Below are 26,214 nucleotides of genomic sequence, written 5' to 3' on the forward strand. Positions count from 1 at the left end.
ATGAGACTGGTTTCCGGAGTTCACTAGCTATGGCTCTCTGTGATAAGAGTGACCACCAGTGTCGTGACCGAGAATTATCAGTAAAAATGGAAACGTTAAAACTAACACCCACTCCCCACAATTGCCGAATAACACTCAATAACCCCAATAGGATCCAATAAAGCCTCACTCCCTTCGATCGTGCTTCAATCGATCATGCTTGCGAACCTCGTGCTGGATGGCTTATATTACACAGCGCAATCAAGAATGCAATTGATATCCCATAGATTGTTAAAAGTAATTTGTGGGTCTAACAAACCAATTGCCCCTGTAACCAACGGCTGTCGTGCTGGCAAGGCTTTTGTAGAAGGGCGATTCAACTTTACCGATGCTTTTTTAAACGCCTTTTTGGCGGTTCAATACCTTTCTGCCTATAATTCATGATATAATTCCAGTTTGAAAAGAGGCGTGTGCTACTTCCTGTTTCGATCTCCCCTAGGTCATTGTGTGAACCCTAGTGATTTGGGTGATTGCAGCATTGTATAGTTTCAACCCTCGCAGTGGATGGGCTCCTCGCTAACTTATAACTGCTGTTGTCTCGGAGCTGGCTATGCTTGCTACGGGGGTGGTAAAGCTTGCTGACTTAGTGTGAAAGGTCGGCGACAAGTTGTGTATTTTCGCGCGACGCTTAGTGCCAAAAATGTTTTTGACCGACAATTTTGGTGACATCCAGGACAAAACATTACAGCGCGCACTCCACAACCTTAGAAGAGCTTCAATGGCGATGCATTTCAACCCACAACACCAACAAGCCCTTTTCACGGCCCCATGGTATCTTTCTTGGGCTCATTCCAATCCGGCGACAAAAACATCCTGCGATCTTTAGTTGGTCGCTCACCTCGATGACAGGCAGGCGACAAATCAGTGTATTTTCTACCCCGGCCGGTCAGCCGATTCTCTGCTTTCCAGCCGACTCCCAGTGTTCCAAGCTATACAGTACAAAATACTGGAATGGTCTGGATATGGGGATTCATCTGGCTGCAAGGGAAATGTTTCAATCGTTGTGATGCGACTGATATGAGGTGGGCGATGACTTTAAATTCACTTTGACTTTGCAAGGGGCATTCATATTGTGATGTCATGGGTACCTGCCTTGGGTTAGATTTTTGGGCCTTGCTTACTTCGTTGACGGTGCTGTAATTCAGCACCATGTTCTCAGCGACGACAGGCATTCACAGTTCAGGGTAAGTGGGCGAGATGATCCCATCGATGCATAAATTGACTTGTGATTATCCAGACTGCCTTTTCAGGACACCGAAAAGGCTGTTGATTCACTGTACCAGCCACAAACAAATAGCCTTCCTCCCTTGGAAAAGAACCGTGGCGTTTGATGTTGAAATCTGATGGCACTCCTTATGAGAGGGATAACGAGATGAGATTGGTTTTTTAGTGTCAGTTTATGCCATTTTTGTTCTTGTCTTGATTGAGAAAGATTACCAGTCGCACGAATCTATCACTCAAGGGTGTACCTAGTTTCCTGTTCACCTCAGGGCTCTAACCCTTCCCCTGAGTTTGCAAATAAGTGTGCCAATCTGCTAGGCGACCATATTTTGGAGGAAGTCTTTTCTGCATAGTCTTTTACTGCTCTCCCAACCTATCTTCAAAAACTATTCCCTTGCGTGAAATGAAATTATTTCATCATTGTTTTGTTAGCGTTAAGCTATTATTCACAGTTCAACATTTTGCTCATGTGAATCTTAGTTGCTGGAAACATATATGATAACCCATTATGCAGACAATGGGAAGACAATGATAAGTGAGGAGTGGGGTGTTGTAGAAAATGTGGGCAAGGAGGAGGGAGAGAGCGCATGCTTCATTGTCATCTCCCCTTTACCAAGAATTTACTTCAAATAGCAGGAGGTTTTGTGGCATTTAATCCAACCGTCATAGGAATTCAATGAAAGATTGGCATTGGTTGTTTGAGCACAATGTTGGCTATTTGCTGATGATAGCACTCCTACCGTAACAGGAAATCTCTTGAAGTCAGTCATTCTGCAATGCTCGTACATATATATGCTTGCTTTGCACTTGTCAGCATAGCATTTACATGGCTTCAAATGTGATATTTCCTTATTGTTTTAACCAACACTAAATTAAAAATTGTCCCGATCGAGCGCTTAGTATACTCCCTTTACACATCAAGCACGGGTAGTAAAGGCAAACAGTCTGCATTATATGCAGCCTGCGTTGATAGCGGAAATCATTATAGTTTGTGTGGTGCTGAGATTATGACAGGAGTGACGATTTGTTATGCATGATTAGGAGGGAGGCAGCAGCCCATCGGCCTCACAGCACCACCCCTTCCCTAAATGTGGTTGGCAAGAGGCTTAGTCTGCTTTGCTTTGATTACAGACAATTTCTATCCTGAATTTGTTTGCTTCGTTTAAAAATAACTTAATTAAATTTCGACAGCATAATGGTGAAATATTCCTTACACAACAGACATCATGCAAGGCAGCAATACCAGGAAATAAAAACGATCATTTTCAGTGTTGGAACTGCGATACTTCTGCTAAGGTTCTGTTATGAGACTTCTTTAAGAGGAAAACGTATGTTGCTAGTGCTGTTCACAATATTCTAGCCATGCCCATATTGAGACATCATTGGCTCATAGTGTGCATAGCATGATCGGCCCAGGTGCACATTCTCGTGTCAAGTTTGGTGGTCATTAATCTCGAGCGCCCGTCACGGAAGCTGTCCGTTGCAAAGGGTGTTTACATGCCCTAAAGGGGATGTTCCACATTTGAAGATATTCGAGAAAGCATCAGATGTGATGAAATAAGCATATTTATAACTGTTGGTGTACTTTAAAGTGGCAAAGTATGTTCTAGACAACATAATGTCTCAAATAAGTAAACATCCTCCTCAATACGTCATTGATTACGTCGTCGTACCTTGCACGACGTTGATTGAAAGCCATTTTGTGGACGAAAGATCTGGAAATCAAGTTCAGGAAGGCCAGATATGAGCGATTCGACAACTGTGTATGCCTTGGCCTTGAGCATCGCAATTGGCCTTGATCGATTGGTCAATTCCATCGGCAGGGTTTGAAGAACGTTATTGTGGTATCATGGATGCCTGGGGGACCTTGAAAAAGTCTCCCGAAACTGTCCGCAAATCTTCGCGGGCATGTGTGTTAGAAACCAGCATCTCAAGAGGTAAGGGTCGTGAGCTGGACCGAATGATCTTCAAGATGGCTACTTCAGTTCAAACCTCCAAATAAATGTAGAGCGCTTCCTTTTGCTCAGCCACCAGGGGATTTGATTGTGAGCAGACGTATCGCAATATCCTAACAGCGAAACTGTTTGCATCCTAGCTGTTGTGTCCTCTATAGGTGTATACATGAAGTCATCGTACCATTTATTCTGATAACGGCACTGAGCAGTCACATGCTTGACCTGATAAAAATAGCTGACGCGTACAATTACTGTGATTTATGTTCTCCCAGGCTTTATATTGCATTCCTGCAAATGTGCATATCGTGTCAGATCATTGTATTATTTGCATGCTGAATAGCTTAATGGTTTTTCCATGCAAGCAATAGGCGTTCAGGACCGCAATAAATTCGCACTGGCACTGGGCTGTAGACAGTGTGCATGAATAATATGCACAATCATTATGCTATTTCGCGTGATTCATACAGCTGTCATGCTGGGAATAGCCGCCAGGAGGTAGCGATATGCACCGCATCTCGCATTTCGCAGTCAGATGATGCCAGGAGGGCGGCGAGCTCGGGCGCGTCACGTCTCGACGGCGCAGCTCGAACGTGACAAATGATGCGCCGCGGCGCGGCCGTCGCGGCGCGGCCGAATACGGCGCCGTCCGCGGCGGGAGGCGGCCTGTCGGATCGCCAGGACTGAGATGGTACCCAGAGGAGGCAGTCCCGACCCCTCCAGCTGACGGTTGAGATGGGACCAAGACGTGGCCCAGCCGGAGGCGGTCCGGACCGGGCTTGTGTTCAACTCAGCTTTTTTTAGGCAGCTCAGGACCGGCTCACAGTGTTTGGGATCCGATTAAGTTTTTTTAACTCATAGCCGTTCCAAGCGGTTTGATTCAGCTCAGTCAGACTCATTGCTTCCGTTGAACCATTTGGCTTATGACTTACGCGACTCGCAAAATCAAAGATCCGATTCGGTTCTGGCTTGTTGCCCTATGACTCATGGGTCATGTAGCTTGTTAATGTATATATATATATATATATATATATATATATATATATATGTATGTATGTATGTATGTATGTATGTCATAGCATAGCATAGCATAAAGCTAGGTACCAGTAGCCCAGTAGCAAGGTTACGTTTGAGCCTTGAACCTAGCTTAGTCAGTGCGGCAAACAATACCTTTCTTGTAACTTGCTACCAATCAGCTCTCTCAAGTCTCAGCTGTAGGCTAGCATAAATTTCCTGACACCTTCGACCCAGGCTCATTATTTCTTTAGAATGCAATGAAGGCAAGACTGCATTGAACCTGACAGTGACGGTCTGCACCTAGTAAAGTAATGAATGAGGGGTCAGGTATAGATTAGCTCATTGTTGTGACAATTTGATCACGGAAAATACGACCAGCCCTTAGATGTTATATGAGGCGGACAACCTCTCACTGATTTTAGCAAAGAATATAGGAATGACGAATGTCTGTACCACGCAATATTCTCTGGTTTCTGGATGAGATTTGGCAAACTTTTGGTAAGAATCAGTATAAGTGGGCCTGCCGCTTAACAATTACAACAAGCTTTCTGCTGATTTAGCAAAAAGCTTTGCAACTAGTGCTGCATGCTGTTCATCTAACACTGAAATGGTTTGTCAGTTTGCCCGGGGCGTGCTGTGTTTCCTCATGTTACCATTTTAATTCGAACCACATGGCCCACTGACAGATATTGCCAGCAATGATTGGCTTATGATTCAGCTGACGAAATTTACGAAGAATGTGATTCAGCTCATGGCTTGAAGCTCGATTGGTCCTAGCGAGCCGAGTTAGCCCGCGGCTCACTCCAAATCAGTTGGTTCGTGAGCCGATTCACGACTTAGCTCGAGTCGAACGCAAGTCTGGTCCGACTCCTCCGGCTTGAGGGTCAAAGCAGGACCGAGATGGGGCCCGGGTGGCCCAGTCCCAACTCCGGCTCGAAGGTCGAGACGGGATTCGAATTACGACAAGGCAATGCCGTACCCGAGAGGAAGATAATCCCCGGTCCCGACCTCAACCAGTCACCGCACCGGGCGCATACACCGGACGCACTTGGTACGGCTGTGGAGGAGAACCCAGCCATGCGCTACCCGTGGACTGGCCGGCAGTCCGCAGTGGGCAGAGGGAGACGCTGTGGGCAGAGGGAGATGCTGTGGGCAGAGGGAGATGCTGTGGGCAGAGGGAGATGCTGTGGGCAGAGGGAGATGCTGTGCGCCGCGGCTCCCCTGGGCCGGACCGCGACCCCTCTCCGGGCGGGCGGGCAGCACAGAGCGCCTGACGCGCACACGCGTGATTACGCTCATCCGCATTCGGCGCCGGCTCCGGGGACGGCGATAGTGCGGCCGCTGGCTTGCCGGTCGGGGACGCCGTGCCGCCTCGCCGCCACCGCAATAAGCCAGCGCAGGATGTCGGGCACTGCCCTCAGCTGGCGGCCAGTCCGCATGCTCCAGGCCGGCGGGGCTCATGCGGCCGAGAGACGGGCGGCGTCCCTTCGTCTTTGTCCATCTGCGTGGCGTTCGATGCGTGTGCGTTCATGCGTACATGCGGGCGGTCATGTGTGTGTGTGTGTGTGTGTGTGTGTGTGTGTGTGTGTGTGTGTGTGTGTGTATGTGTGGGCTGTGTGGTGGGCTGGAGACGCGGGGGGGCCGGCCGACCCACTACCGGCGGGTGGGCCTGCTCCCTGTCCGAGGCGGTGGTCCCTGCGCTCAGTGGCCGATTCCTGGACGGCTGGAAAATAGCCGTGGCCTGGCCACGACACCCAACAGCGTGAGCGTCGTCTGGTTCTGGTCCGCCGCCGGTTGGTTTTGCGCGGGCTGGATCGGTCGAGGTAGGCGGGGAGGCTCACGCGCGGGTAGCGGAGCCCGGTCTCGACAGCTCCCCCGGGTGCTGGGAAAACGCTGTGCAGTCGGCAGGCTTCGACAGGCAGACAGACAGGCAGACAGACAGACGACAGACTTCCCTTCTGCGCGGTCGACCCCACCTCAGACGTTCAGCTCGTAGGACTGACGCCAACTGCGGCTCAGAGGCAGGACAGCATAGGTTTTGGGCGATTCCGACTGCATCCCAAATATGCATGCGTCATATACATCTTTCCATTGTACGTGACGTAGTCATATGTATATCTCATATAGATATACCCATTGTATGCGATCCAATTCCGGAATAGCTTCCGATGAGGCCGATTCCTGAGGCCGGTGCTTGTGTCTACATTGAACATAATTTCCTCATAGATGCAAACAACGCTTCATGCAAACAGAGCATTTAATTCTCTGTTTGCTGCGCATACCATCCTTCAGTAGAAGAACTAGCTTTTTGCCTACTCTGACTTGGATTTCTCCATGTTTTCCATACTGCTAGGTTCTACCTTAATTCGACAAAAAATTGCTGAATTCCAAAGTCGATTTAAATTCGTTTTGGAACCGAGGACATATCTGGTGACCGATCCCTTCACGACAACCAACGCCCGGCAACTCTCCCGACCTGCGTCATTCAACACAGGTCAAGTTGCTGCAACGCACACCTACAGCGGAACATTAACCTTAACTGTTCCAGAGAGTAAGGTGCCGTTTCCTCGACGAGGTCCTGCCCATTGGTATGCATGGACCGTCAGAAGCAGCAGGCGGTCGTACACGCTGTAAACGTGTTCCCGATTCGGTGCTGAGTAAACGACATTGGTACACTATCATGCATAGGCACCAGTCCGTCACTGTTTGGAATGGGGCTTATATAACAAGGGGCTTCTCTCAGCGTCCGTGAGCTGCAATTTGGGCATTAGATTCTCGCCCCTTGGCCCCCTTTTTTGTCGTATTTTGGATCTTCTCCCCTCAGCGCCATGTGTGCCATAATTTGAATCTCGTCCCCTCAACGCCTCGTTCGTTGTAATTTGGGTCTAAGCTCAGCGCGTTGTGTGTGGTTTTTAGGATCTGACTCCTACATCTCTGTTACCGCGCCTCACCTCCCATGGACCCTGGATGCTGGTATTCCCTTCGGCCTCCTCCCGGACCGTCCGTTACTCGGAGCGACTCGTCGCGCACAAAAACTCGGACATCTGCTGATAAACTCCGTCTGAGAGGCCGCGACAGGTGGCTGCCGCCTGCAAAAAGCCGCCTGGCCGGCCGCCGCCGCCGCCCGGGACGGCGTCCGGCCGTGTCTCGGAGGTCGCGGACGATGTTCATGAGCGCGTGCCCAGCTCCCTGCGGGCCGGCGGGCCGTGTTGCGCCTGTCAGCGGCGCCGCGCTCGTGTCACTGCTCGGCGGCGGCGCGCCGCCCCTCAGCAGCTACCAGATGGACCACACGAGTGGGACGTGCCGCTCGCCGGAGGTCGTGACCGGCCGCCTCCGCCGCCTCCGCCGCCGACCCACGGCCGCCCGTAAACACATTCCAGCGCCGTTCTCTGCACGGAAACGGCAGCGAGCCGCCAACAATCACACAGAAAACGGACCATAGGTCGAGTTCGTTTCCTGGTCACGTGCGACATGCGGTCATGCCGATGGCGGCGCTTTTGCTCGGCGCGGCAGGTCGTTGGGCGGCTCGTCCAAGCCCTCTTGATTCGGAGCGGTTCGGCGGGCTCAGCTGGGCGGCTAAGAAAGCTTTGCCAAAGACCGCGGCTCAGTGCGGGGTCGGGGAGGTTAAGCCAGGTCACCTGCGGCTATCCGCTGGCTGTCTCCACGGCAGGCCTGCGACCTCGCCCACGCCCGATCACAGAGAGTGCGTGGGCAGTCGAGCGCTTATCTAAAGCGGAATCCGATCCTAGGGCTTTGGGTGGAGATGGAAGCGGACCAAGAGTTGAGTGGTTCGGGCCTCCACTCTTAATTTCATCCTGTCTGTGTCGCCTTGCGGGTGATGGTCCATGCCTCTAACGAACTGACGCCTTTCACCGAAGAGTTCCTTAACTCATCAAACCAAGGCTCGGGAGATCAAGACGAGCAGAAGTTGGGCCTCGCCGTTATCATGCTTTTTCATAATACGAGCTGATATCGGATCGATGCGACGCCCTGGCGTTTCCATAATAATAAAAATACAGCTTTGCCAAAAACACCAGTGGATTTTTTCAACGATATTTTGCGGATGGTACTACCTTTCATGTTGTTTGACAAATAACTGAGTCCGTTATGCCATGTGAAAGGTCAAATTTTCGGGAAATCGCACTTCTCCAGACTTACATCGTACATACGAGACCATGCCTCATGGTGACACAAAGTATACTCGGGCGCATTTTGCATTCAGTTCTTAGTACCATGGTGTATATTTTTTGGGTGTTTGGGCACATATGTAAGATATGGAGCTCCCTTAATGTCACAATGTTGGTACACCGTGCGTTCCGTGGCATCGTAGTTTGCCGCCCGACACCCGCGCCGGCTGTAGATCGAAGTGCAGGATTCGCAGAAAAGTACTACTGTAGCGAAACCAGAAAAGCTAGGAACAGATTGTTAGTGTCAAAACACGTGCAATGGATGCCCCATAGACTGCTGAAAATTTGGGAGCGATCGCGACACCCGCCGAAGAGGTGTCTAAAAAAAACCTGAGGCGGGAGGGGGCCGTATCGAACCCCCAATCACGGCGTGAGTTAATTAGTGCGCAAATTTAGAAACAGTTCGTAGGGGCCTCTAAATTGGGATGGATGCGAGTGCTTCGTGCAGTGCAGCACGGACGTGTTCCCAGTCTGAGAGACCCGCGCTAAACTTGTACAACAGCTTACACGCGACATCTGGTTGTACGCTCGCACCCGAACCCGCATCCAATTGTTATTATTTTGGACTCGTCGCCTAATGCGGCAGAACGCATTTTTTGCGGGCGGCATCAGAGGGGCGATGATGCATACACTTCTCCCCGACCTTTCGCCAGTTATTTGCGTTGGCCAAGGGAGGGATCGTACGCTGTCAGTGCATGCTACGATACATAGCAACGCGGTCAGGGAAGTACTCTCAATCGATCATGACATCTCGTGGGTCCGCGGTACTTATTGATCAATGCGCGTGGCTTGCCACGGCTCAGTTCCGGTCAAGCACGCGATGAGTCATTGACGCGATGGCTAACTTGGACAGGCACTGGACTCACCTCTGGAATCGAGCTCTCTTGTGTTCGCCATGGGATTTAAATGCTAGCACGTCTCCGTGGTGCTTGCATTCGGAAATGACGACGATGGCCGGTTTAGACTGCAGCGATATTAACACGTTGCAGTCATGGGCATGCTTCTGACGAAGATTACGTTAGCGTAACATCGTTTGCGCGCTTTACATTAACCCACACAAGCATGATGATCTTTCAGCTTACGCAATTCGCTAATCGTTCTATCGTAATTACGCCCTCATATCCGAAACATTTACATTGTTCATATGTATTGCACCACCCGCTAATAAGAAATGTCTTCAGGTCACGCACATTTCAATTTGGTATGTTGTGCAAGCTAGACATGCGAAGTTGCGGCGGGGCGGAAAACCTGACGGTAGCCATAACGGCTGACCATGTCGACATCTTGCCGGCACCAGGGCATTTTTGCCTTTACTGCACGGTTTACAGGCCCACACCATCACCAACAGCAGCCAAACCCGGCCGGCTTTAGGTCTGTGCATATGCCCTCGGGCTGGTAACGAAACAATGCCGGTACCATGCTCTAGAAAGTCTTGAATGTGCAGTGCGGATATGCTCCATACACTTACCTGTAACATAGCTGTTTATTGTTGGGTCTCGCTGGAACATATCGGCGGTGAAGATATTTCACCCAAGGGATAAATGGTCATCTTGAAAGCCTTTCGGTGCAGCATACAGCACTGCCCTTCTTAAGCCCTAAACGTCTGTAGTTTCTGAGCTGCACATCCGCGAAAATGGGGAGAGTTTTTCAAGGAGAGTATTTCAAAGCCACCTTGGCATTCACGACGTCAAAATGATGTCATTCAAACCCTGCCATTCTATAAGCCATGCGGCGATCAAGACGGAGACAAATATAGTGGTTCGCGTCGTTCATATCTGGCGTTCGTGAGCACGATTTCCTGATATAACGGCCGTCAACTGTTTCTCGATCAATGCTACGCAAGGTGCGATGGCGCAATCAAACAACGAGCATTACAAAACATATTAACTAAACAGAGCACGTGTGGTGTTTAGAGTAGTCTTAAGTACTTAAAAGTATACCGATAGTTATAAGTGAGCCTGTTTCATCAAACCTGATGCTTGCTGCAATATCTCATAATGAGAACATTCTCTTTAACCTCCATTCTGGCACGGTACGCAGTGATCTGGCATTTGGAGGCTATCCTTTAGCGTTTTCAGTCTTTTACACGCTCATGAAGCATTTTTAGCAGGTCAGCTCACTGAAAAATGAGTCATTCCCTGCAGCATGAACCGTCAAGCTGCCCCGGGAAGAATCGGTCACGTCGTTGGATACAATTAAGAAGTGCTCTGCCAGCATTTATCGAAGTATTGAATCTATTGCCTCGTAATTGATTTCGCCGCAGGCTGCCATAACGTGCTAATGCCAGTAACATGAACTCAACTAAGAGCGGTGGCGAGGCGGCCCAATGCCCTTTCGCCAGCGAACGACACAGTTTGGGTGCATTTTGCACACGTGGAACGAGCTACGTGCACTCTCTTCATCTGAGCCCCGGTAGAGGTCCGCGCCGCGCGGAGCGGCCGGCCGCGGCCCGCGGCCCGCGGCCCGCGATCGGCGACCCGCGCCGGCCGGCCCGCCGACCCATCGCGTGTCGACGGCTCCTTTGGCCGTCACACTGCGCTGCGGGATACGCCACTCGAGATGAATGTGTCCCGATTGAATGACTCCCAGCCGGCGGTGCAGAGGCCGAGGCCAGCAGGCGTCTCAGTGTCAGCTGCCGCAGGAGCCTGCTGTAAAACAAAAACGTTTTGGCGGAACTCGTCGGTCGTTGTAATCAAGCAGGCAATTTGTTCCGAACATGAGCTACGCGAATGGAGCTCAATTTGTTTTAGCATGCTTCATATATCTTTGAGTTAAGGGCTTCCAGATCTGTCAGTCCTTTTGACGTCGACTTACAAGCAAGAATATGATATAGATGAATTATGTGGTCTTCGGGCGCTTTGAGAGTGCAATCGTACAGCGTCCATTATGTATGACTTAGACCAGCAGGCATATAATTCCACATTTCTTGTTGTGGGATGGCAAATCGACTGCGTCACGCATTTCATTAAAATGATGAGATTTAAATCGCGCTCCTCTCAGATAAAATGGATGTATGCTTCGCTGTGCGTCTTGTGCTGGCTAATATGCCATGGAGTCGCGCCAGTGACGTCAACTCTACGCCTCGCCGAAGACGTACTGTGAACCTGGCCCGACGCACATCAGGGCGACGCCGCTGGCTGCTTTCAGTCGCTTGTCACGATTGGCTATGGCCTCCGAGCGAGAGGAATTGTTGACGTGTGACAGACGGGGATGGCGGAGGGGAGGGAGGGGGGGGGGGGGGGGGGGTGCGGTGGGCGGGTCGGATTGCGCTTCTCTGAGAGCTCTGAACTTGGGCTATGGCTCAGGCTGACAGGTGGTGAATTAGACTAGTTCGCGAATACTGAAGACACGGCGGTAGGCCTGTATCGCTATCGTCTTGACAACGGTGTTCATCGTCGTCACTTCTGACCCGTCACTGACTCCTGCCTGTCGTGTTATGCTCGTGTATATAAGGGAAAAAGAAGTGACGCATGCCAAGTTTCTTACCAAATGCGTTCAAAATATGCCATTTATCCTCGACCTTTGACACCCACACAGAGAAGTTAAGCGCTCAAATACAGTATCAAGAAATAAAAGCGGTGCACATTGCGCCTCAGACATCAATGTTCAAGTTGCGTGCTCAGCACACATTTTACGTAACCCGCAACAACGCTGATGTGTGTTAATAAGGCCGTATCCAGTCTCTTGTAACCAGGCATCTCACTACGCGCAACAGAGCGTTGGACGATATCGCTCACTTGTTGGCTTTTAGATATAAGGGGAATGTACAAAAATGAATCCACTTAACAGGCTCAGACCAATTTCATCCTAAGCAAGGTATGTTTGGTAAGTTCGCCAAAGGAGCGTGTCCAGCAGTGTCAAAGTGAGGAACGTTATATGTACGCTACGGATCCATTCACTTTATTTTTGTGGAATATCTAATTGCGCTACTTGCACGAACTGGCTCTAAACAACGCAGCTAAATCGGCTAATGTTGTGCTCCGAATTGTGGAGAAGACGACAGAACCCCAAACGGCGGACGGCCATCAAATTTTCAGGCCAGGACTTCCAGACCAAGCACGGCAAGGTTCTGAGTAAGCTGAGTGGAAGTTTGCGCTAGCTACCTTATAAAGCGAACCTTTTCATTGTTGAAAGACTTTATGTTGTTACATTTCTTTTGAGGAAAAACGTGACCATGTAAAATATGTTTGCATTTCTTCTGTGCCTATGAGGCATAACATTCCTTGAAAAACAATGTTACAGACAAGAATGCGCTCCGGTCACAAATATCCAGCTTAGCCGGGCTCAATCCACGGAAAATAAATGCAAGCCACCAGCAGGAGAACACTGAACAGATGCCACGGCGAACAGATAGAACCATATGGTTTGAACAAATTGTAGGATAACAAAGTGTAACCGGCCGGCGGCATAGTGGTCCAGGAACAGATGCAACCCGGCCAGATGACGTCCCAGCAGTAGCAGCAATGGGCTGTCAAACAGCAGATCATGGCTATGCAACGGCAACAGCAGCAACAACAGCAGCAACAACAACAGCAATAGCAGCAGCAGCAGCAACAGCAGCAGCAGCACAGTTTCCAGCAGCCAGGAAACCAGATTGGCCTCGCACTCGGTTGGTGCGAGGCTATTTCAACGAGCTCTGAATCTTCAATTAAGATGAGCAGTATGCATCCAACTGGCGAAGATTTCATGGGTCTATTTGATGAACCTAATTACTGCCAAATTCGGATAAGATAGCTAATAAATTGGACCATTTCAGTGGCGATGAGAAAAGTGGGCTCCATTCAGAAGAGATGGAAACAAAAGCGATATAACCACTCGTGTTTCGAGCGAAACGACCTATTGTGATCAGCCGGCACGCAACGGCAAACGCGGCGAATGTCTAATTCGCGCTGCATATGCGGCACATTTAGAACACTGCAAGTCTCACTTTGAACTTAGCACAGGTGCAAAGTGAAGGTTCAAATAAAGCAAACCCCAGCTGCGTTTCGCTTGACCCCATGGATTATCCATGGGCACTCTTACATGCTTTGATTGGTGCTCCAGGAAACCAGAAAGCCAGCTGTTGAACAATTTTTTTTCTGGAAGCCGACAAAGGTGCCGGAAGTCGGCTGTTTGGAAACGCTTGGTTATTAATTTTGCTGGCAACAGTGCACACAGTTCATAATTACTTTATGACGGCCAAGAATTACGTTCTACCCGAACGTTCCATTTGTTACATACAATGCGTCATCTTCGGATAGCGAACTATCAATTTCCCATGGGCGCATTTCATAAAACTGCGGCTTACCTAAGTGTCCTCGCCGGTTTGCCATTAAATACAATGCGAAGGCTATTTGGAACATTCGCTGTCGCAGTACTGCCTGCAGCCACTGCTGCTCAACAGGCGACACGCGCTAGCTGAGGGTGCATCCTGGGCGTGCGGGGAGTGGCGCCTCCGCCCGGCCCCTCGAGACGGCGGGATAGACGCCGCTCCGGCTCGTGGGGAGCGGCGTCGGGACAGGCGCCGCTCTGGCGGAGCGGCGGTCCGTGCCGGCGCTATCGCCAGCACCCCGGCGCGGCCGACGCCTGACCTGTTGACCGTTAACAGTCGGTCGTTTGCATACCACCCTCGTGCAGACAGGCGGCGGCAAGACATTGCTTGCGATGATTGACGTTAATGGTTTGTCCGGCCTTTCGAAAATATTTCAAAAACATGATCTGGTGAATTATCAGGACCTGCATTAATGGAAATAGCACTGAGGAGCGAAAGTGCATGGCCAACAGGATGTTACGCGCAACCAAATTTATCAATTTTCGAATCCAAATTATGCGGTCAGCATTTCAGACCAGCACTGGACTGTGTTGCTAAGGTCTTGTACGATTCTAGCGCGCGCGAGGCGGCGTTCACCACTGTGAAGTTCATGGTTCTTTTGGATGATTGCTGGAGTTTACACACTGCATGTAAATTGTAAACAAAAGCTTTCAAGATGTCAAAACAGCCCTATTCAACATGTGATGCTTTTTCAAGATATTGCCAAATGATCATGACAGAACGACATTGCAACTTATGTCTGATCATCTGCTCAAAGACAACAATCGGGGGCTCTGATGGTGTAGTAATATACGCCATTGATGGCATGTCAACAATAAAGAAACAAATTATATGATTTTGTGCCCATTATGTCGTAATGATACCAATACAATATGAAATCTCCACCTCTACGCTGTGTTCTTGTAAAACACTGCAAGTGCCTTTGCCAGTAATGTTCTTTCTGGACATCTCCATCGCGTGCTTGGTAAATAAAGTAGGTGTTACCGTTAACGACTTCATTGAACCGGCAGTGAAAACGTCCATATTGGTGGCGATAATCAGTCGGCGTTAAAATGTTCATTTTGGTTTTTATTCATCCAGTTTGGTGATAAGCGTCTATTTTTGTTACGTGAAGCTCATTTTGGTGAGGGGTTTATAGAGGGCTATTCTTTAGTACGCCTGCTATTAAAGGCGCGCTGACACGGCGAAGCTTGCGTGCGCCAACAAAACGTTGACATACAAATGCCATTCAAACCATTATGTCAAACATTATGTCAAACGTAATGGTTTAATTGGTCAACACTATACCGTATGACGTCACTTGTCGGTCTATAGGGTCAATTCGGCTACGTTGTCCCTCTATCGAGCAATACCCAAACCAGTACTGTATATTAACCCGAAACTGCCACAGCTCTGCATATTTGGACGTTATCAACGCTGGATGTTATGCACGCCGAATGCTATGATTTTAAGATGCTGCGGCATTGGATGCTGCGAGCTTGAATCTTTTGCTCTCCTCTCAGGGGTGAAAAGGTGCCTTTTCTATCATCGACGAAATCTGGAACCGTCTAAATTACTACCTGGAGGCTATTAGAAACCGTTGCAATATAACTCTACGTGCGATAAATCAGGAAACAAAGACAAATGAAATGCAATGCGGCATAACCATCAACATTTTTGTTTCGGGAGATCATTTGCACAAATTATCATTTCCTGGTTCCATCGAACACTGAATGATGGCTGGGATTTAACTAATAAAATTTAGAGGCGTGTACTTTCCTATTCAATCGGAGGGGATTGTGCCTTCTAACCATGAATGTAGTTTCACATCTTGATCATTCATGTTACTCTATTTTTCAATGATCATCATTTAAGGGTTCAACCCCCAAAACTTATTTTGAGAACCTAAGCCTCTGCTTCCAACCCTGGAAAGAAAGTGCGTCAAATCTGGGGAGAAAACTGTTTGAAGTTTGTTTCGGAGGCAGACTGAGCTATTTTTTGTTATTGCGCTGCATCCCCTCCCTCGCCCCCACGTATTTTGCAAAACTGCATTTACAGCCTGCAGCCGTACAAACTGCAGCCACACATTTACAGATAGCATGGTTCTGCAGGCACCTGAAGGCAATATCACTTTGGGTTTTGTGACGTCATCATGCAATTAGCTGGAAGCGTTGGCGACCTTTGCTATCTTCGCATTCATTGGTATTGTCGGTGCAGGCCTTGCACTTCCTAACATGATCCCAACCAAATGAGTGCAAAACCCACGCAGTGTCGTTAATAGCAACTACAAACTACATTTTTGAACATGCCTAGCACCTTTCTTTAGCTCTATATACAGAATGATGTTAATTAAAAGCGTTTTGTCCCACGCCTGCCCACCGGTCAGAACGTTAAATCTGAGATGCAACGGGCCGTGTGAAAGGCCTACACCAGCGATGCTCTGCATCTTTCCTCAGAGCCGCTGTTCCTCTCAGCAGCAGAAAGGCCCGGATGGATCCTGGACATGTCACGTTCGAACGTCCCTCGTGGACCCTTAAAGCTACAGTTCGGGGATCCTCAACCAACAAGCCTCCTAGATCGGCAAGGCTTTTGAGCGCTATTACCAGGGACGTCATCCATGCTAAATCCTCGGAAGCGCCGCGCAGCGCCGCTGACGAATGGCTGCGTCCTTCTAGCCAGTCAGCTTCTCACGACATGATCACAATCAACGGCAGCCCAAAGCCTCGCACTCAACCCAATTCATTACCGCTTGGCGAACATTCGAGCCCATCTGTCTTAAATGGCACGACGCTTTAAAACTCTGTGTAGCAAACTGGCCACACGACGCGAGATGCTGTGGCCAGCCACGTTTTTTACGACTAGTAATAAGGCTAGTTATTTGGCATTTTATGCTGTTTAATATATGAAATGAATCTTGGCTTAAGAATCTGTGAAAAGTACTGATCTGAGGGACATTGGGAAAGCACTGGTGGCTCAATTTGCTTATACAGCGAAACGTCACCGTTTCGTCACGTGTTCTACACATGCTCACGCTGCAAGCGTTAACAACCCAGACCAATACTAAGCTTTGGATTTCGTTTAGTAGGTTATAATACGGTCTGGTCTGCTAAAATTTGGTCGCATTTCCGCAATTTTGTGATCAATTGATTCGCAAAAGTGTCAGTTGCTGTCACCGATCATATCCGGTAAATCAGAAACTTTTTCACCCCTGCTCCCTTGTCTCACATACTCGGGTCGTATATTTGCCACCATGCTGGGGTGACACAGCAACGACTATGTCTCTGACTCAAAATTGCGAGGACGTGGTAAACGCATCCTAGGTGCAACTGCAAAAGATACCTGTGCCAAAGTTTTATCAATTATCGGTAAAAATAGCTGAGTCACGTCTTACAATGCGTCACACCTCATGCTGTCCGGGCCCAGGCGAGCCCGGGCCCGCGGCGGTGGGCGGCGAGGCCCAGGTCTGCCGCAGCAGGGCTCAGGTCAGGTCCGCGGCGGCGAGGCCCAGGTCTGCCGCAGCAGGGCTCAGGTCAGGTCCGCGGCGGCGAGGCCCAGGTCTGCCGCAGCAGCGCGGCGACAGGGCGACTGATGCCGGTTATCAGTTTCACACGCAAACCGACGGTTCCGTGACTGGCGACGGGGTTGAATGGTGTCAGGTTGCGCTGACGGCAGGACTGAATCGTCGAAAACAACGCGAAAATAGACCCAACCGCTTATTCACCGCCGAGGTCATCCATTTGGCCTTGATCTTAGACAATTTATGAACAAATAACAGGTCTTGCTCACCTGTCTGATGCCCATGATAGCTAAGCTTTTCAACTTTGCGTTTGGATGGCTCACATATGACGAAAATAAATAAAGCAAAATACAGATCAAAGTGTCATCTCTCATTTGCACAGCACGTGACCTGGTTGCAGACCTGGTGCGACGCGCGTAATATTGAATACCTTCCTATGAAGCATGCTTTATCAGGGTGCCATGGTTTCACACCATGAGATACGTTTCTAAATGACCTGCGTCATCGGAGCGGTCAGATATTGCAATGTAACATTTTTTCATAATTTGGCATTGACTTGTGACTTCAAGGCACCCTTGAACTTAAGTTTTTTGTGTGGTCTAGTACCGCACGATTGCAATTTGGATTTTTTTACTTCGACTAGAATTTTTAGAATAGAGTTTGTTTTTTCGATCAAACGTATCTTCTTACTTCGACTAGGCCGTTCTTGAGGTAAGCAGGGGGGGGGGGGGGAAATCTGCCAGCGCCTGTCAATGGTGTGCCGCTGTGGAGCCCGGTCAGTGCCGGGATAAATTGTATGCATATATCATCGTCCCACAAACCCGTTTCAGCCATGTCTATCTGGGCACACTCCCCAGCACATGCTCAGTTGCCTGGAAAGGTCAGAATACTGGGAGCCTGAAGGCCGGACCAGCTTCTTGAAAGGCACATCAGGCAGCGCTGGCGCTCGGCGCCAGCTGAGCAGAGGTGGACGACACCGTGCTCACGCGTCTCCGATTCGGAATCGATACGGGCGCGGCAGTTAGCCAGGGTGTTAAGACAAGGTGATACTGGGTACCCAGGTGTTCAATCGCTTCCATTGATCATGCGTCAAAAGTGCCATGGCACGTGACTGTGGAGCGATATGGGTAGGCCGCTGAGCGGGCGCGCGGAATCGGAATAGCGCCGCGTACCGTATCAGAAACACGAGTATGGGCATGCCGCAGTCTGGCCGCGTGGCACGGCGGGCGAATATTGGTGAGTGATGAGATGCACATACCAATTATGAGGTTCTGCTGAATTGCACGGTGACTTAGGATTAGTCGTCAAGTTTTCTGGGCAACGGATGCCATTAGACACCGGTACGCCTGTTTCTTCGAGCGATGCGAAGGAACGGAAGTGCTTACACATTTATGCGACATGTTTCTGTGATGTACCTTCATTCCCTTCACACAAGGAATGATATCCATAGTTAACCAGGTACGTGCTAACAATTTTATGGTATTTAAGCACTTAGTCACTTGCAAGGATGGCAGCCTGCGAGATGGTCGCCATGTGCAATATGTCGGCTGTTTTTCCTCAGACACCGAGTTATGGCTGAAAAGGATACGCCATTTTTGTTCCATACTGTGGCCGCATTGCTCGAAATTATCTAACAACTAATTTGGGCTTGAAAAGGAGTGATTGCGGCCAGGACAGCAGCCGTAGTCTCAAGACAGGCATGGTGCTGTGCTTATTGTTGCCGCGCTCAGCCTGCCCCATTTTCTGCGAAACTTGCCGGCATGCGTGCCACACCAGCCACAGTTATATTCATGAGATGACGAACGCAGCGTATGTAATGAAGGGGGATGTTGGGGAAGGGGTGCACGCTGTCAACATATCCCAGCGGTCCCCAGCGGTGGCCGGAGCGCACGCCGCGTGTTCCCAACGGTACATGGGATGTGAGCAGAGGTAAATTTTCGAGACATTCTTAACCACGCGGAAACTGAATTGATTATCCTCGTGCAACGTTCCCAGCACGTCTCCAATCCCTCAAATGTCGGCTACGCACCTTCGTGTAACCATCGGACACCCGTGCGGGGTGGGGGCGGTGAGTTTTCGAGGCCACCGTTGGGATCAAACCGAAGAGGCATGCTCCGTGTTCCGATAAGGTTCCCACCCACCAGCCGCTGGACCCTGTCCAGACGCCTGCGCGATGTAAAGTTACTCGTAGTAGTATCTGCCTCGCACCGGATTATTTCGATGACAGGTCTGTATAGGATGCGTGGCAGCCCCACTGGGGCTGAGGTGCCAAAGAATATCGATGCTTTTCTGTAGACACCAAACACGCTCCCGACAGTTCCATCTGACATTTGTGACTTGATGCGCATTTCTTTGATACATACCTTCGTGCATCAGTCACGTTGCTACTAGCCTGCTAAACATGTTAAGGCTACTGTAATAGATGACTGTTCCCTCATAGACGTCCTCCTTTATTCTTTCCTGTTGATGTTGGGCAATTCACGATGTGGTCTGAGCATTCCGCTGTAACATTTCCAGCCAAAATACATGGCAGTTAACGAGCTGTGTTGACTTTTTCCTGATGGGAAGACCTTGCGTCCTCTTTACCCTTTTTATATGCCAGGCTTCAACTGTTTGAGCGCGCATTGATACACGCAAAAGATAAGACCGCACACAGTGTATGCCGTGGTGTGATGCCATTCCATCCTGCGCAAGCTGCTCCAGTGTCTGGTGTCTTGCCTCACCGCGTCCCAGGGTTACCGCCACTCCTTCCGAATACCACGTGCCAACACATTAACACCAGTTCCAATGGTGCCCGGACGGGCTCGAGCGCGTCGACGCCGTTTGCTTTGTTCGAAGCACAGCGTTGGCCTGCTCTAATAAGTCCTCTCAGCGTCGGCGGGCCCTTTTTTAGCCTGGCTGGACCTGGCAGGTCGACCCGTGGTGTCGCACGAGCGTGGCATGCTGCGTCATAAGGGCGGAGCCGTCGGCGCGTGCCGTCGGCCTCCAGTCGTCGCTGGGCCTGCGCCGCCGATTACGGAACCGAGAGAGCGCCGCGGCCGAAAATCAGCCGCCCGCTGCCGACTCATTCCGCCGGAGATTGGACATTAATTAACGAGCTTTGTCTCACGGCGAATTTATCAGCAGCAGATCGCGCGCGTGGCTGGCTTCTCGGCACGTCTGGCCCGGCCGCCTCCCTGACGGGCATCCTGGGAGACTTGGGCCGCCCGGCGAATCGTGACCTACGAACGTTGCAACGCTGCATGCAATCGTTTAAACCTTTGCAGGGAGTTGCCACTTGCTAACAGGCGTTTTAGCTCTCCGGCACCAAACGTGATGTCATGACAGTTGCAGTTACCCGCCGGTTATGACTTCTCGCTCATATGATAATGACGGAACTCCTTGGAAGCATGCCACATCGCCGCGTTTGGATTACGTTTGGAGAAAATGAGCTGAAGAACCCGTCTGGCGCCGCTGCCCACTTCAGTGCCCGCTGATGGTGAAGTGCTCAGCGCGTCTTACTCGACGCATTTTGTTGCGCCTTGCCAGATAAAAATTAATGATGGTATAATCTGCTTATTAGTGAAAACGTCAACGGCGCTTTGTTTTATTGTTTGTGATGCCTCGTCATGGTACTAGCGTGAAATCCTCCTGATTTGGTTGGTTCAAGCCCTTGGTCTGCACGATGTGTGAAATGTGCTCGCGTCCTTCCCTTGCCTGCGTGTAGGTGGTTGCATCAAAGATCATCTTCATTGCATCATCCTTCTTTCATCCAGCTCGCGAATCAAAGGACATCTTACGCAGTAAATTATCGGCCTTGATGCCCAAGCCGTGTAACATGAAAGCCGGCATTCATATTTCATCCGACAGTCGCATTCAGAGCATCCAGGCCGGTCTTGTAGCCTGTGGGCCGGGACATTCGGAGCTCTGTTTGTGGTGCAGACTGATGGACCCGGAGAAGCCTGGAACTATCCAGCTGTTGCTTGGGGTTCTTGGAGTTAATCAAATATCTCGCAGATATTTCTTTAAAATCAATGTCTTTCTTAGGCATAGCCTGTTAAAACACCTGGTACCCACCATCCCAGTACAGGGATTTTAACGTAGCGGACGATTGACGCGGAAACCGTTTATTGTTTTCACGCAACACCGTGGCGCGGTTGCCTCGTTACATCCTGGCCTTTTTGGCCAGCTGCTAATTGACAGCCGCTGACGAGCCACGTAATCGGGGCCTCGGGGCGCAAACCCATACGCGCGCCAGAAGTCGGTCGCATCGGTCCCCGCTGCTCGGGCGGGGGCTGCGGGGCAGGTGATGCGGGTTGCGGGGCAGGTGATGCGGGCTGCGAAGCAGGTGATGTGGGCTGCGGGGCAGGTGAAGTGAAATGTAGGGGTATGTGATGTGATCTGCGTGATAGATGGTTTGGGCTGTTCGACAGGTGATGTAGGCTGCGCGGTTTGGAGACGGTATGGCTGTTCTCCGAGGCGGCAGGTCGAAACTTTCAGCATCACCTGGGTACAGTCTTTCATTGGCAAAATACCTACCTGAGGTTTCCACCTATGGCATCACAAGTGGCTACGTCACACGTAAGGGACTGTACTCAAAGGCCTTAGAAACCTGGTGACGCATTTACCTGCGATGCCATAGGTCGCAATTTGTAGAAGGGGCTTAACACAGGCTTGGGAGGGGGGCAATTTTACACCCGCGAAGTTGTTTTCGGAATCATTTCCGAACGGCAAGACGTAGCAGCGCTAGAGTTCGTCAATACATAGACAATTGAATAGCAGATCGTTTTGTAGCAAAACTTCAGATGTATCTTGTAGTCACTGACCTACGGCAGGTCAAAGTCAGACCATGGATTCGGTGAAGATAGTCTCCAGAGAATCGTTTAATGTGATGCAACAGTGAAGTGTTAGACGAAGTCATACATCTCTGTCATAATTTCCTAGACAATGCAATAATTGGATTCACAAATTTCGTTCATCTAGGTTTAGACATTAAGGTAAGACCAAGGTCAAAACCAACCGGTTTTTATCCCTGTAGAGCCTACTGTATTGGGTAGTGTCTGGTGCTAATTTTGACTTTATTGAGAGCGGGAAACGCATTATACACTTAACATTGACCTCTTAAAAGTCAGGGTAGGTCACTGACCTAGAATAACCCACGTCAACATATTTTTGTGGGGGAGGGGGGGCATACTGCTTGGCGCAATCCTTGCGCAATCGCTTCCTCAAATGCAAAAATCAAAGACGCTTTGCATGATTTCGGTCACCAGGACCTTTGAAAGGTCACACAAGGTTACCGACCTTAAATAAGCAACAGTGACCATTCGCTTCGGACAGGTATCCAAGCTCGAGGTGGTTGCATGCGAGGGTCTGGGGTCACTCTGGACACCAATCTGGAGTTAACTTGTTTGACTGAGTCCAACTGCGGTCCGCAAACAATCTGACCTCGCCCTCTCCCGTCCCCACTCTTACATTTGCCTATGCTGGCGGACTTTTGGGACCAAACCGGGGGTGCCGGGCCCTTGGTGGTTTGTTACTGAGGCTGACCCTGGACACATCACCTACCCAAGGATGTTGTCCCCTACACCCTGCCGTCACTGAATCCGTGCTGGCCTTGTTGCAGGCCTGATGGTGCCGTTCCTGGAGCAACTCGTGGTGAATGTTTCCGTGCTGACCATCATGGCCATCTCAATGGAGCGCTACTATGCCATCTGCAAGCCGTTGAGAGCTGGCTACACATGGACCAAGATGCGCGCCCTGGTGGTCATCGTGATCGTCTGGCTGGCGGCACTCGTCACGTCCAGGTCAGTGCTGCCGGCGGATGGAGAGGAGAGCGAGAGAGCGAGAGCGAGGGCGAGGGCGAGAGCAAGAGCGAGAGCGAGAGCGAGAGCGAGAGCCAGAGCGAGAGCGAGAGCGAGAGGGAAGGAGGAAAAGCGAGAGAGAGAGAGAGAGAGAGCAAGAGAGAGAGCGAGAGAGACCGAGAGAGAGCGAGAGAAAGAGAGCGAGAGCGAGAGAAAGAGAGCGAGAGCGAGAGAGAAAAAGAGAGAAAGCTAGAGAGAGAGAGAGAGAGAGAGAGAGAGAGAGAGGGAGAGAGAGAGAGAGAGAGAGAGAGAGAGAGAGAGAGAGAAGAGAGAGAGAGAGAGAGAGAGAGAGAGAGAGAGAGAGAAGAGAGAGAGAGAGAGAGAGAGAGAGAGAGAGAGAGAGAGAGAGAGAGAGAGAGAGAGAGAGAGAGAGAGAGAGAGAGAGAGAGAGAGAGAGAGAGAGAGAGAGAGAGAGAGAGAGAGACGTCGTCATTCGCAGCGCGCGAGCAAAATGACGGATATCAGATGGTCACAAACAGCTCTGACCGAGCATTCTGTTCCCCAAGTCGTCGGACGAACATGCCACTCACGGCAGGCAGTGTCCCTATAACTCTTAACGGTGGTAATAACAAAACGCTTGATGCAGCAGAAATAGTTCGCAATCTAGCCTGTGGTTATGTAAGGACTTTGGAGCTGGGCATTATTGCGAAATCTTAAGGCGACCCCGTGGATGCTAATATAAATCAGAGGCTGTCAGAACGTCAATATTTGACAACTCGGCAAGATGTGAAAATTTAACGGTATCCTTATGCTCTGAAATAGAAAGGTTCTAAATATTTTGAAAATCCTTAGTGTGTTCTACATAATGTGAAGATAATCTGCAAAGCTGTAATGAGAAACTACTCATTTGCTTTGCTTATCCTGTGATGGCCGTCCGTAAAAGTTGATGTAGGGGATTTGAATCCCAGATCTTTTGATACCAAGTCTAACACCTTAAACCGTTTGTTCACTTAGACCCCGGCGTAGCCCAATAAATCACAAAAACTCATAACGGTGTTATAGTATTGAACACCTGACAACATTCCACAACATCAATAACAACCATTAGCCATACTTTACGCCGGCGTGATTTATTACAATTGGTTTATCGACCAGCGATGTATTTACTATGATAAGACGCTGACATATCGTCCCAATATCCGCGAGTGTCGGCATGGAATATTCTAACCGCAGTACGGAGCGCATAAGGTGGTGTAGTTCGTTTGTTGTTCTTGCGACGTTGCCATCAGTTTTGCGTCGGTTGGATTCAGGTATCATCGCGCACTGCCGAGATTTAATCGGAGACAGAAGCAAAGGGCGCTGGGTCGAAGACGAATGCTTCCTTATGCCAGTCACAACTGGAAAAAAGTTCTTACCGCGTCTTGGACCAGCATAATTGTACTCAAGCGCTTTCCATTAGCGTCGCTGTCATTGCAGTACAAAGCTTAATTAAAATTCATTTCATGAATATTTCTGCCGCTGTGATGAGGAAATGAAAGTGTTAGTTTGGACGGTAGACACCCTTATCGAGCAAATGCGAGCTGCTCCGCAGCCCTGAACCACGACCCTTCCCAAGTTCAAACATTTGGTCAATGCTGCGACGGATGAAACAGAATCGGATTCGAGGCGGAGAGCGCGGGGGCCAATATCTGTTGAAGCCGACGGCCGGAGCCGGCCATAATATCGCTGTTTACGACGGGGCAGGGGACACCAGCCGGTCGCCAGATGCCACGCGGCCGTCACGTTCCGCCGGTTGTCATCCAGTGTGACACCATTCCGGACCGACATCATTGTCAGATATTGCCGGCGATCATTTCGTGGAATGTCACACACGACACAGCTGTCACATACCTCCGGCTGACGTCCCGTATGGTGTGATGCTCTGTACAACTGCCCCATTCCGCCAGCGGTCAGCCCGCGTGATATCACACTTGGCACCACTGTTGCATTATATAGCTAAAAATACAGACATTTTTTACTTACACGTACCCGCATGGTCGGATGAATATTTTGCTGGTGGGGGTCAATTGGAGATCCATGGGCCATGCCATTTGAGGCAAATAAGGTCAAGCAAGATCAAACTCAACATTGATGGCCGAAGTGCTTCCTGTTCTCACGCAACGGCCTTGAACCGAGATACTTATTTTAAGCAAATGTTCACTGGTGTTCATTTTAGGTAAGCGACCATATTTGACCTTTAGAATACCGTAATGACCAAATACCTGCGAGATTGTTTTGATTTTTAAAAAATTGCATAAGTATTAGTGGTAGGCTGGACCATACGTTCCCAAAAACAAATGGTTGATAAGGCACTTTGAGTCAGCGGCCTACTTCAACCTTAAAGAGGTACATGGGAGATGTGAGCTGTGGTCCCGTTATCAATAAATTGGAACCAATCACCAAAAACTATCTCATAAAACAAGCTCTTCAGTCAAGAGGGGACCCAGAAAAAATCTCTCCGAGTGTTGTGACCACGGTCCTACCATCAAACGTGATCCTAGGTCAATGGAGTTTGTTTGTTGGCATCCTTAATTCAACGGCTTTATTGCCTAAGAAACTATCTCAGAGATTATAGCTTGATCTAACACTCCGTTGTCACATAAGATTAAGCATTTCCATTGAAATTGCCTTCGTTGACAGTCATGGTCTAACTTTCACCTGTCATAGAACATCGACCTTACACGGTAAATCTAATTTATCAGAAATCAAAAGATCTGCTATTCATTTGCCTACAACTGTGCAAAGTTTGGTGCGGTTACGTCACGTGGTTGAAAAATCATCATGTAGAAACCTTCGGGGGGTCAAATTTAGTCCCCCCCCCCCCCCCCCCCCCACCTGAACACGTACTAAGAACACATACTGAAGGTTATCTGTATTTGGCTTGCGACTTTTACAGACTCGTTTAAATGAAAAAGTAAGAGCGATGTGTCATCACAGGATACACTCACCAGTAATCACTGTCCTGACTGGGAATTTCTGAACTTGTAAAATCCGCGCGTTGAAAACATGTACTCCCCGATCTAGAACCAACAACCAGAAATCCAGCGCTGGGTAGCCTATGAAAAAGCCTGGGTTACATGGATGGCGGACCCATGTACGCGTGACGGGCCGTGGTTTGTAGGGTTGTTTGAATATCACGGACTTTGGGCGCTGAGACTATGTCGTCATGTGA

General features: G+C 49.7%; 1 protein-coding gene across 1 annotated transcript in view; it reads left to right on the plus strand.

The window, feature by feature from the left end:
* The window catches only part of LOC119111576 (growth hormone secretagogue receptor type 1), a 45,026-nt gene that overhangs the window by 13,237 nt on the left and 5,575 nt on the right, over positions 1-26,214 (plus strand). The window contains exon 2 of the mRNA XM_037235386.1: positions 22,826-23,006. Coding sequence (XP_037091281.1) covers positions 22,826-23,006 — 181 coding nt within the window. The remainder of the gene's footprint in view (positions 1-22,825; positions 23,007-26,214) is intronic.

This window comes from Pollicipes pollicipes, unplaced genomic scaffold (genome assembly GCF_011947565.3).
Source record: "Pollicipes pollicipes isolate AB1234 unplaced genomic scaffold, Ppol_2.1 Scaffold_7261;HRSCAF=8764_pilon_pilon_pilon, whole genome shotgun sequence".
Classification (NCBI taxonomy): domain Eukaryota; kingdom Metazoa; phylum Arthropoda; class Thecostraca; order Pollicipedomorpha; family Pollicipedidae; genus Pollicipes; species Pollicipes pollicipes.